The 13,558-nt window shown below is 39.1% G+C and overlaps 1 protein-coding gene across 6 annotated transcripts in view; it reads right to left on the bottom strand.

Moving 5' to 3' along the window:
* The window catches only part of GPM6B (glycoprotein M6B), a 161,366-nt gene that overhangs the window by 40,615 nt on the left and 107,193 nt on the right, over positions 1 to 13,558 (bottom strand). Inside the window, exon 1 of one of the 6 annotated variants that reach the window (XM_012434992.2) lies at positions 4,980 to 5,454. The exons of 2 other annotated variants lie outside the window; for them this stretch is intronic. In XM_012434992.2, coding sequence (XP_012290415.1) covers positions 4,980 to 5,040 — 61 coding nt within the window. In that variant the 5' untranslated portion in view covers positions 5,041 to 5,454. Of the gene's footprint in view, positions 1 to 4,979; positions 5,455 to 13,558 lie in introns of those variants that run through there. 3 more of the 6 variants (XM_012434984.2, XM_012435014.2, XM_012434998.2) reach the window with 3 other exon arrangements.

Here is a 13,558-nt window from a genome sequence, read left to right as displayed (position 1 = left end):
GTTTTATTGGAACACAGTTGCACCCATCTGTTTACATACTCTCTTTGGCTGCTTTCATGGTACAATGGCAGATTTGAACATTTATGACAGACATTAGGTGGTCTGCAGCACCTAAAATATTTACTATCTGACCTTTAAGGAAAAAGTGTGTTAACCCTTTATTTTAAATATAGCATAGTAAGGCTTGGCTACATAAAGCAGTTAATGCAATTAATAAAATCAGCTTATCAAATAGGAAATTATTGTATTTTCTCTTATACACTGGTTGGTGAGAAATATCACGCAGCAGGCTAAGGGTCAAAATTCTCTATGGCATTTTGTCTATTTAATCTGCCACCAATAAGCAAAATTATTATTAAAACCAAGATTATACTACTCCTAATGGTCCCTAAGATGACTTAGCACCCTTGTACTCCTGTAACGTGAGCTGAAGGGACAGAGGAAGAATGACATTTCAAAGAAGAACATCATAAATGAATAAATGAATGAACAAATCAACGAACAGCAAGGCACATTTGTGCAACTGGGATTGTAACCTCCCTCTCTTAAAACGTCAGTGTGGTCACATTCTTCCTCCATTCCATAGCCATCCCTACTCCTGGCCAACTATCTCCTATGTATGTACATTTGGTCCAAAGGAGAAAAAAGCAAGAGTGTTTTTGTAACAATCCAATCCATCAATCACAGTAAGGGAAAGTTTAAGTCATGAGGACACTGATGATTTTGCATGTTCTCAGATACATCAAGACTAAGTCACTTTATTAAGATCGTTTAGTCTAAATTGAGCCTGTACTTCCAAATAACAGAGAAACGTGATCTTGAAAATTATAATGATCTTGATTCAGGGTTTACACTCAATTTTAGGGAAGGCAAATCTAAATTTCCAAAAATGGCCCAGAATTCTTTTTCTAATGAAATAGCAAGGCCAAGTCTTGAAAAAAATCCTAATGGAATTGGTAACTTAAAAGTAGAAGATGTAACAAATGGCTCATTGAGATCTTTTCCACATTTAAATGTTCTAAAAAAAAAAAAAATCAAAGGAAGCTGTATCATACCTACCACATATGTTCCGCACCATCTGGCCAGCCACTTTTCTCTACAGCCTATTCCCCAGACACCATCTCTTCAGATGTCCACCTTGGCAAATTCTTACAGATAATAACTGCATCTAAAACTTCCACTGTACCATATTCATGTAACCAAGTTAGAAAATGTCAATACAAATTTCAAAATGCAATAATTTGCAGATCATCAGGAATCGTGTAACGTGTACAATGTGTCTCTTTGGGTTTTTATCATACAAGTCATATATTCTAAAGGAGTGCTTTTCTTCCTAAACAAAAAAAGAGACCCAAAAGTGCATACATTTTGCTAAATTAAAAAAAAAACATAAGAAATTATATCTATTTGATTAAAAAGATTAAAATGGATGTGTTAATTTTTTAACCAAGTCAATAATTTCAATTCATTTCTTACTTTGACTATATCCTATAATTTATTTTAAATTACACATTGTTTCCCATTCACTGTATTTTTCTTCCTGTGTGGTTATGAATTTAATTTGATGCCTGTAATTTATTTCAGCAATGATTCATAGGAAGTTAACTAGCCTGACTACAATTGTTTCAGTAGAATTCAATTAGCTACATATAATAAAAATAATTTTCATAACAGATAGATTTTTCCCCCATAATAGAGCATACAAAGTTGTTATGATTCAATTGTTTTTCTACTCAGTGATGACGTACTCTCAGCAATTTCAGATGCATTTACTTTCACAAATGAAATCACATCAAGTAATACTCCACTGAAATCAATGGAAACCTACTCTCCATCTCTTTATTATTGGGTTCTATGATCTATTTCTTTTGATTCTGTCTTATTCATTTCCTCTGGTTATATCATTTCAGTGAATCTGCTTACTCAATCTTCACACTTTAATTTAATGCTTTTAATTTAAAAACTGGCATTTGTAATAATTTGGCATTTCTTACATCCATCTAAGAAAATCCTCTCGTTTTCCTTAAAAGTCCCTAAATTTCTACTAAATACTTCTTATGAATTTTGGTAACTGGTAGTATTCTGTGATAAAAACTATGAGGCTGAAAAAATACAAATGCTTTCCTTTTTTAAGGACATGGATTAATTTTGTCTAAAGTAGAAACAAAGTCATTCTGATTTAGTTTAAAGAAAGAGCTCTCTTTGTAGGAGTTAGTGAATCACAATAGCTGGGTTGTGTTGTTCTGCCGAAACTCCCAGGAAAGTCCCCCACTAGAAAAGCAAGGTCAATGTATAAAGCTGAGTTTAATTTACATTCTAAAAAGACACTGCGATAATTATCCACAGATATTAATTCACAAGCTATGGGGCACTAACCGCTGGGCAATAATACCCCAAACAGAGAGAAACATCGCTCCATTACCAACAATTGAAAACAGATGGGAAAGGAGAAACACAGGAAAAAAATATGAATGCGCATAAAAAACTGCATAAAGTGACAAAATTTACAGGATTAAACTTAATGAATAAAATCCTTTGCTGAAACGCTTAAAAAACATAAAAAAAAACAGATCCAACAGCTCAAGAATTATAGAACGCATTCTATAAATAATTATGTCAAATTTTAAAATGTTAATTTCAATGGAAAGAATTGTTTAATAAACTTAAAATTAAATCTGAAGGAAAACCGGTTTGACAAGCACGCAGAAACATTTGTGGCTATCATTTTATCCTATGTGTACCTTAATGATGATGGGTGAGCAAACTGGGAAACTACAAAGCGTTTTGTGTGGGCTTTGACTTTGTGTAGCCAGCATATTAACTTTGTAACTTTGTTCATCTAAATGCAGACTAGATAAGCCACCCTCCAGATCAACATTTACGGTGGGTCACATAACAATCACAACCCCTCTTGCTGTAGATCAGGAAAAACAAATTCCCTGGCTTGTATTCTTATTCAAGCATGTACCGTACATGCCACACTAGCTTCTGGTAGCGTGATATTTTTGAATTATTTAACAAGCAACTAGTGTTTATACATTTAGGTAATTTTTAAAGTTCCTCCAGAAATTATCTTTTGCTTCTAAATTTGTCTCTAAAATCACAACGAATGACTTTTCATATACAGGTCGTCAGGGATTAGTAGCAACCTGTAGATGTTATTAAATAAGGTTTAATTGACAAAATAATAGCAGTCCATAAGACTAAGTGATGATAAGATACACAGTTGTGTAGTAATGATTTTATATTGGTTATATGACCCTTGCTTCCTTTTGGTGAGAAATTTTTAAAAAGGGATTTTTTTACAGAGACCAAAACAGTTTTATCTGCCATGGTTGAATACCACATTAATAAAAATTAAAAGTATGTACTAAGTAAAATCATCTATTTTAGGACAAAATTGTGGAAGACTATAAACTGTGATAGGCTTCCTTGGGACAATGATATATTACATTATCACACCCCCACAACATGCAATCAACTTAGTCTCCAGTCATCATGGAAATGAATTTTTAAGCTTTGATCTCACTTCCTCAGCTTGATAAATATTCCCAAGAGCTTCTCTTATAGCTATTTGGTCATTTATGAATTTTTTTTAAGACACACAAGAAAATACAGGCTGGGTTTTTGGTGGGGAGGTGTAGGTTTGACTTAAGGATTGAACTAAACAAATGATTTTAAAATTACGGTGTTATGTACTTAACGCTATTGAATTGTATACTTAAAATGGTAAATTTTATGTTATGTGTATTCCGTCACACCTAAAAAAATTCATTTAAAAAGTAAAACTGCTCTGTTTAGGATAAAATATTATTGGGTACCGATGAAATTTTATATACAAACAAGCAGCCTTTACCCCAGCATACTGTGAAGCTGAAGTACAAGTAATTGCTGTTTTTTGTGCTTGAAAATGGTTGACTATCAGCAATTTCATAAGGTTCAACCTGTATCTTTATAAATAAAGTGAAGTTGTGTCCCCGTCCTGGAGAATTACTCTTTAGTGACTGTCAGTGGATGCAAGGGCCGTGAGAAATAATCTTAGCATGATGGCTTTTTATATTAGAGCCACTGCGGTTATAGAATATGTTTTTGTGCGTTTATGACAGCCTATGACTTTGAATGAGCGAGATAAATTACAATGCAGTGCGATCCATTAGCTAACAGTGGTTGAGCTGATTCTATGGGACATCAAACTTGAAATCAGTCATTATTTAGAAAAAAGAGATTAATTTTAGTTTCTACTTTCTGCCATTTTCTTACTCCAAAAATACTTATTCCTCCAAAAAGCCATTCTGTATATGAAAATTGTGGTACATTCTAAGATTCCCTTTAAGAAATAAGACCTTTATCAATTTTCTTTCCCCCAGTCTCCAAGTCATAATTAGCAGAAGATCCCCCCCCCCCGCACGCCTTTCCATCAGCACTAGGTGACAGAGCTGATGTCCCCTCTCTGAAGCTCCAACTGTAAATGATTATTACATGTCGTAGTCAGGGCCTGATGTAAGAAAGAGCAATCATATTAGAATAAGACAATTAGAGAATGCCCAAATCACTACAGCATTAGCGGAACCAAAGCAGAATTAACATGCATGCCCCTCCAGTTCCTCCTCGGCATTAGCAGAAAACTACACATTCCGTGTTCCTGGAATATAACATGCAGGACACAGGACCTAAGTTATAATTATATTAATTAAAAAAAAGACAGTTTCCCCAATGCATCTGCCCAAGGTGACAAACTACAGACATCCTTCTATGAAATACCACTTCAGTAGAAAGATTTGGAACAGGAACGGGTTGAAGAAAGGCTGCTCTATTAATTTAACATCAGCCTACAGGAAAGAAAATCAACCCTGAAAGGAAGACCATGCCATAGGGATTGTCTCAGAGCCATTTTAAAAGAGAGACAAAACCGGGCTAACCCTTTTTAAGCACCCCTCAGTGAAAAGCTTTAAACAGGCTATTGTCAGAGCGCTGGGTACCTTTTCTCTCTTGGCTTTGTTCAGTATTTTCCTCGGCTGCAGTTTCCATGGCTGGCTTCATACCATCCACCAAAAATGCTTTTGCCCCTGCTCCCCCCAATACACACTTGTTTTTCCTCCTCTTCCTTTTCTTTTGGACTCCCCTCCGTCTCTTATTTACACCCGTCTGATTGAGAGGCTCTGTTCTTCACTACAGTAGATTACAGTCCCTTCCAAGATGCAAAAGTCTTGTCAGCGTCAATTTCGCTCTGCCTACTGGTCCATAAAGACAGCTGCCAAGGGGCAGGCAGCCATACGTCACCGAGGATCCCAGTTAGAAAACAGCCATTCGGCGCCCGGTGGTGCCTACAGTCTCAATGCGGCTCCCTCCTGGGGGAAGGACCTGCTCCCCACCAGGCTCTTCCTCCTTGCTCTCTTTCTTAAGATCTCAATCTTGATCTCACTCTCTCTCCCCACCTCGTTTCTTCCAGCTAAGTACACCCAATGAATGCTAATTAATTCTCCCAGGAAAAAATAGATCTGTGACATCAGAGGAGGGGATATAAAGGAGAAAGAAAAGAGCCCCCTCCCACCATGTGACTTAGTTGGTCGACAGCAATATATGTTGTCTCTACGGAGATTGCATGTCTTTGCATTGGCATGACTGTTTCTTTTCTGTGGCGACCCCTTTATGATGTATCAGTTTATTTCATTTACTCCTCGACCCTGGCAAAGCATGTTTAAAGGATGTGCCCATAGTCTCTATCTGCTTTCTTAAATATTTGTGATTCATACATTTTTTCAATAGGTACCTGGCTTTTAATATAAATTAAAGAGGGGAGAAAAATACATTAGACGGAAGAAAACTCAAACATGGGTTTAACTACAGCAGTGTAGCAATTTGGTATTAGAACCTACTCCTTTGTCTGTAGTTAATATATATGATAGTAAGAGAAACACAAGCTAATTTGTAAAAAGGCACCTTTCCTTATTTAAAAATAAGCGTAACGTGTTCACAAGTATATCTAGCTGACATTTTTGGTAGTTTCTTGGAATGAAAATCAAAATAGTTTTTTAATTGGATATGGTATTTCTATATGGAGTTTTACTCATTAGAACTCCTCACTCCAAATCAAGAAAGTGTTTTTAAGAGCTCTCTAAATAGTCAACATAAACGTTAGTATACCAATAATGATTTGCCTTCTTGCATACCCAGATACTATGAGGTCAACATTCTCAACCCATGGTATCATAGTATAAACCTTTTTCATGATTTTGAGCCATATGTTTCCAAGCATCACTAATTTCCGCACCATTTTTTATGCATTTGGCTGACCAACTGACCTTCACTGTCCCTATAAAAAATGAGAGAGACTCAAATCAAATACAGGGATGACCAATAATAGGATTCTCAAATCATGAATAGTCCGCTAGCTGGTTGGGCTTAACACTTATCTTGGAAGCAAACATAAAGACAAGTTGGAGACCACCTTCTCCTAAAAACATTCTCCTAAGTTTTGATGGTTTCTTGCTCAACTCCTTAAAACAAAAAGGATACGGTACTGAATAAAAATCCTCTAACAACCTGATCTTTTAACACCTTGGTTATAGAAAATCCTTCAAACCGTCTTACATTTAATGCTTCTAGATGTGTTACACTTGAGAAGATTTTCAAAGCCAGTTTAGCTTGTTTCAACATTTAATTTTACATCCTGCTTTTTCCCTTTACCCATTGTCTTAGAAGACCACGCCCACAATCAAATATGTATTCCCTCAAATTAAGGCCCCAGACAATTTTATTGTCTCCTGGTCAGAAGACTGAGAAGTATGGCAGCCTAAAACCACAGACTTTAGAAAAAAGATTCATTTGTGATACAATTATTTCCATAGGAAAACCCTATGGTGTGTCCTGATAGGACAGTCTTAAAAACATTTTTTGCAAAGACTACTTAAGTCCATTCAAATAGAAAGGTGGCAAGTGTTGGTTTGTAACAGGCTTGTTCTCCCAGCAGTTCGAATGAGAATTAAGACCAAAATAAAATTCAATTCAGCACAAAAGAAGATACTGTGATTAGCTATGCTACTGGTTTTTAAAGTGTCCAGCCAAGTCATCTGATTATAGAACCCAGAGACTAATAATTTTCTGGCTGTTGCTTAAGAATATCATTTTAATAGTGATACTGGTGAAAAGGCAGAATATGAGAGACAGTCTTAATTTAAGAACAATGCTAGTTCTACATCATAGAGATCAAAACCATTAGACAAAATATTCACACATCCTCCAGTTATACCTGCATCTACCTTCCCTCTGAAAAATTATATATAAATGAACAATTCATCACTTTTGTCTTATTCACAACTTCATTTTCTTTTCACTAGGATGATAATATATTACAATTCTAGAAATTACCATTATATCACTTGATAGCCTCAAATTCTCACTGTTTATGACAAACCATTTGAACAACAAAAATTGTCAAGAGGAAGAGAGAAAAGAATATTTTTTATAACATTTCTGAGACATGCATCCATTTCTGGCCAGGAAAGTTCTATAAGTAGAATGAGTAGGATGGAAAATGTCTTCCAGAGCTGAAAATATATCTTTGAGCCCCATGCTCTAAGGCAGTCTGGTTAAAGGTAAGAACACCTCTGAAAGCCAAAACAGGAAAACAAAAATACAGAACAAAACAGATGTATTAGATTGAACATATGAAATTGCTGATATTGACTAAGAACAGCAGTTTCACATGGTTTGACTTATGTGTAAGTCTTCTGTAGAATTGCAGCCAGCTCAGTAAACATGTATGACATAACCTCCCTAGCGCCAACGTCTACAAGCAACACAGACATGAACGAGTGACAGTGCCTGTCTCTGGGTAACTCACAAGCTAATGGGACACAGAAAACTCTTCTAAAACAGTGTTCTCCTGCCTGCTACAAGCACTATGGTATCACAACAAAGAAAATGGGTGGAGGGGGAAGAGAATTTGAAAAAAGCTTTGCAGAGTTGAGTTGGCTATTGCAGTAATGCTTAGAAACCTGCTGGGTAGGGTAGGGAAGGGAAAGGTAGGGAAGATGAAGGGAAAGAGTTCTGGGAAAAATTGAAGGGGATATGAGAGGAAAAAGAGGGTACTGTCAAAGGGTCAGGAAGTGATTGTTCTGACGGAGGGACTGATGGGAGATGGCTGAACCAGTAGGTTGGGAACCAGATAGGTTGAACACCTTGCTAGCTCTGGAGGCAGTAGGTAGAGATAGAAGGCTCGAGAGCAGAGCTGATCCATGCTTTTAAAAGGTCATTCTATTGGTAACGTGGAAGACAGGGTGAGACTAGAGGCTGGCAAACTAGTCAGGAGTCTCCCGAAACAGTACAAGCCAAGAGACAGTGTGGACCTGAACTATGGCATGGGGAGGAAGTGAGGACCCAGATGCCATTGGATTGGATCTGTATGAGTAGAGGTGGAGGGGTATTTCGAGGGAAGTCTAGAGTTTCTAGCTTGGGTGAGTGAGGAGATGGTCATGCTGGGAACCAATATGGGGAACCAAAGAGAAGGAAGAAGTTTGGTAGGGGAAATTAGCAAGTGTGGTTGAGAGTGCTCTTAGGACATCCTGCAGGGGCTGTCCAAGCGGCATTCAGGAATATGGCTCCAGAAGAGAGGAGCTGGCCAGAGACCAGCATCTGGGAGTTTTCAGTGTAGAGGCAGCCTTGGGAGAACAGGAAGTCCAGTTCTGCTCAAATGCCATCTTCTCAGGGGACTATCCCCGCCTCTCTTGTCTAAAATAGCAGCCCTGACATTCCTGGTCCCGTTAACCTGCATTTGAGTTTCATCATAGCTTTAACCACAACTCAACACTGTTATTCACTTACTTGTTCATTACTTCCCATCCTCCTAGAATACAGGCTTCTTAAAGGCAGAAATTTTTATCTGTCTTATTCTCCGCTGTATTACCAACTCTTGGAACACTTCTGGGCACACAGTGGGTCCTCAAAAAATATATTTTAAGTGAATGTTAAACAACCAGAGAGAGAGACAGATTTTAAGTATACCAAGATCACAGCTTAGGGTACACTGCCTTTTAAACATAAAGGTAAAGGAAAAATCTTAAAAAGAGGGTAAAAGAAACTAAGAACAACAAATCAGAAAACGAGAGAAATAAGACCAAAGTGGAATCATGAAATTAGAGAAAGGTTCTGTGAAGGGCATAAAGTTAACAGTGTAAAATAGTGACAAATACCATAAAAGGAGCAAAAAGAATGGGGACTGACAAGCAGAAAGGAGCTTTTACTGCCAAATAGCCTCTGGAACTTCTGTGAGAAGGTTGAATGATGGGGAACGAGACAACACTTCCCAGTCTCTTTCACAATCACCCTCAAAATAGGAGGCTCCCACACTCCAGTTGACATATTAAACTCATACCTAGGGCTTTGGCTGATGCCTGTACATCTTGGCCCTATTTTTAACCTGGCAAGATCATATTGAATTTTTCTTCTGTAATCTATTACATTAATCATCTTCCCAGATTTGTTCTGTTTTCAAGTATAAGTAAATATGCTTTATGTGTCTGGGATTCAAATCATTGATAGAAATGTTGAACACAAAACCAGGGTGAGGGAATCCCATGTAGACCTCTATGGACATCATCCTAGTCAGCTGACTGGTTCATTCTTTCATTTGTTTGTTCATTCATTCATTTATTCATTCAAGATTCATTAAGCACCTATTATATGCCAGAAATCGAATCACCATTCTGTGCTAATATGACTATGACTGTTCAACTGACCGAGAATTCATCAAGTTGCATAATGATCTACCGACATATCCTTACCCTAGTCACATAGTTAGCAAATATTTTGTCAAATGCCTACTTCTTCCAATTTTCTAGTATTCTATTTCAGATTTCATTTGGCTTCTAAAGGACTCCTCAGTGTGGAGTCATTAATCACCGAGGAAGGATATTTCCACATTCTTTCTAACTACTAATTCCTCTGCAATTTTGGTGTTTTATGGAACATTTATGCAACATGAAACACACCCTGGTGTAATCCTTCCTCATTGCCCCTCAAAGGAAGTCAATAGCCAGAACAACAAGCTCACACTTGCTTGAACAAATTTTATTTTTTTCTCTTCAAGTCCCATTACACAGCATTTTTAATTTTAAATAAATTCTGCTTAAAATAAGTTTGTGTTAAGTGTCTCCTATTTTCTTTTTTTTTTTTTGAGACAGAGTCTCGCATTGTCACCCAGGCTGGAGTGCAGTGGCATAGTCTCGGCTCACTGCAACCTCCTCCTCCCAGGTTCAAGCAATTCTCCTGCTTCAGCCTCCCAAGTAGCTGGGACTACAGGCATGTGCCACCATGCCCAGCTAAGTTTTTTTGTGTGCGTATTTTTAGTAGAGGTGGAGTTTCACCATGTTGGCCAGGCTGGTCTCGAACTCCAGACCTCAGGTGATCCACCCACCTTGGTCTCCCAAAGTACTGGGATTACAGATATGAGCCACTGCGCCTGACCTTGTGACCCCTATTTTCACATTGCTCCCCATGACAAAAATTACAGATGTGTTCTGGTAGCAAATATGTGGGCCTTCTCTCTACTTGGAGAAAACAGAATGATAAATACAGCAATAATTCTTAAATAGTACAATTCAAACAGAAAAGACACTTTTTATATAAAGTACCAAAAATATTCAACATATTAATAATTCTGTGCTGTTAGAAATGCTGGATACATTTAAAAACACAGACTGGACACATAGCATGGAGCCAGGAATTTAGAATGTGGATTGTCTAGATTTGTTGGGTCCTTTCCATAATCAGACTTTCGCAAAGCTTTATCAATTTGGCAAATACTTTGTCCTCCACTACCAGAATTAAATTTCTTATTTTTCATCCAATGTGGGTTTAAAAAATATGTATCTTTTGATCCCTTACTCTCTTTTTTTGAGATGGAGTCTTGCACTGTCGCCCAGTCTGCAGTGCAGTGGCACGATCTTGGCTCACTGCAATCTCTGCCTCCTGGGTTCAAGCAATTCTCCTGCCTCAGCCTCCTGAGTAGCTGGGACTACAGGTGTGAGCCACCCCGCCCAGCTAATTTTTTTGTATTTTTAGTAGAGATGGGGTTTCACCATGTTGGCCAGGATGGTCTCGATCTTCTGACCTTGTGATCTGCCTGCCTCGGCCTCCCAAAGTGCTGCGATTATAGGCATAAGCCACCACGCCCAGCCGATCCCTTACTCTTTTTAGTTTTTTTTCTTCATGTATTTTCTAAGTACCTCTTGTATATATGCTATACTTTCCTTTATAGGAAATGACACTGCATAAAGGTAAGAGTTGAAAAATCAAACTGGTTGGTATATAGGAAAATGCTTATAAATGGTAAAGCTCTATGAACTATAAGCCATCATTGCTATTGTTTCTCTTTAATGGTAGTGGCAGAGCCTAGGCAGGTCACCATCGTGAAACTGGCCAACATCGATGACAATGAGCATACACGGAACCTCTGTTAGCCAATCTCTTCTCAACTAATCACTTGTTTATTTAACGACTGTCAGTGTCCTCATTAGAAGCCTCAGGAACCACCAGAACAGTGATTGTTCCATTTGGCAAAAGCCAATTTGAGGTGTAATAAGCCTCTCTCTCCTGATAAAAACATTCTACTGAACCTCATTTATTTATTTATTTTTTTGAGACGGAGTCTCACTCTGTTGCCCAGCCTGGAGTGCAGTGGCACAGTCTTGGCTCACTGCAACCTCTGCCTGCCAGGTTCCAGTGATTATCCTGCCTCTCAGCCTCCCGAGTAGCTGGTACTACAGGTGTGTGCCGCCATGCCCAGCTTTTGTATTTTTAGTAGAGAAGGGGTTTCGTCATGTTGGCCAAGCTGGTCTCAAACTGCTGACCTCAAGTGATCTGCTCACCTCAGCCTCCCAAAGTGCTGGGATTACAGGTGTGAGCCAACACACCTGGCCTCCAATGAACCTCATTTTCAAAAGGAAGGCAAGAGAATAAGTTTGGCATCAGCAGGCTGAGGCTTCCTATGATGGAAACTGGTGTGGCACAAAAAGTTTCAACATACCGGGCTGCCAAATGGGCACAGCATAGGCGGTACTTCAGTGTGAGGTGGCATGTGCCATCTCAGCACTGGTGTCTACTCTATCTGTCTGTCCCAAACTCAAGGTCAGCATTGCTGCTCCTCTCCTCACTCTTAAATCAGGATTGCTCCACCTCGGCACTAGTGACATTTAAGGCTGGATCATTCTTTATTGTGAGGCTGTCCTGGGCACTGTGGATGTGTAGCAGCATCCCTGACCTCTACTCACTAGATGCCAGGAGCACCACCACAGTTCTGATGACCTAAAATGTTTCTAAACACTGCCAAGTGTCTCCCGGAGAGTAAAATCACCCCCAGTTGAGAACCATTGCCTTAGATCTATCTTTTCTTCCCTAGGCTTCCTCAGACTATTGTGATATTCTATCAGCAAATGGTTCTCCGGCCTGGCTGTGCACTGGAATCACAGCAGAAGTTTAAAAAATATTGATGCCGGGGCATCACCCCCAGAGATTCTGATTTGTCAGATGGGGTTGTGTGGTGGGCATGAAAGCTTTCAAATCTCCCCAGGTTAATTCCAACATGCAGCCAACTGCTGGAGGCGGGAGGGAAACAGACAATGTGTGCTACGATGACGGTGATGCAATCAGAGCTGTTTCAGCAAAATTATCCAGATTGCGCAGCTGGATGGATAGATAGGAGACCGAAGAGGGCAGAGTCAGGGCGACCATACTTATTTAGGGAAGAGGTGGGGACTGCACACTCAGCTGAGGCAGAAATGAAATACTGGGTATTAAGGCAAGAGGGAGCGATTCAGGGATGATTCTGAGACTTTCAGCTTGGATTCCTAAAAGGATAGTGAATCCCATAGGGAACTGGAGACATCGGGTGATATATTGGTTTTCTGGGGCTGCCAGAACAAAGTACCACAAAGTGAGTGACTTTTAACAACAGAAATTATTCTCTCACAGTTCTGGAGGTGAGAAGTCCAAAGTCAAGGTGGGGCCACATTTTCTCTGAATGCTCTAGGGGAAGATCTTTCTTCCAGCTTCTGTGATAGCCTGCAATGCTTGACAGTCCTTGGCTTGTAGATGCATCACTCCCATCTCTACCTTCATCATCACGTGGTGTTTTGTGTGTCTGTGTCTGTGTGCTTCTGATAAGAACAGAAGTCATATTGGACTGCGGCCTACCCTCATTGAGCATGGCCTCATCTTAACTTGATTATGTCTACAAAGACCCTACTTCCAAATAAGGCCACATTCGTAGGTAGGAGTTAGGACTTCAACATATTTTTTGAGGGGGGTGGGGGACACAATTCTACCCACACCAGATAAGGAGAGTGAGAAGGACTATCAAGTTTGGAAGCCATGTGGGTGGTGTCTGTGCAGCTGCTCAGCCTGAGCAGAGTTTGGAAATGAAGACTTGGGCGTTATCATCAGCAGAGAGGAACCTATTATCATCACAGAAGTGGGTGGGATGGCAAGCAGAAGGTACAGAGGAGAAAAACCTTTCAGGTGCCTCCTAATTCAGGGGATCTCTAGTGGGAGAACCACCCTC

Source organism: Aotus nancymaae, unplaced genomic scaffold (assembly GCF_030222135.1).
Source record: "Aotus nancymaae isolate 86718 unplaced genomic scaffold, 86718_ANA_hifiasm-v0.15.2.pri h1tg000058l, whole genome shotgun sequence".
Classification (NCBI taxonomy): domain Eukaryota; kingdom Metazoa; phylum Chordata; class Mammalia; order Primates; family Aotidae; genus Aotus; species Aotus nancymaae.
This window is presented reverse-complemented; position numbering and strand designations above follow the sequence as displayed.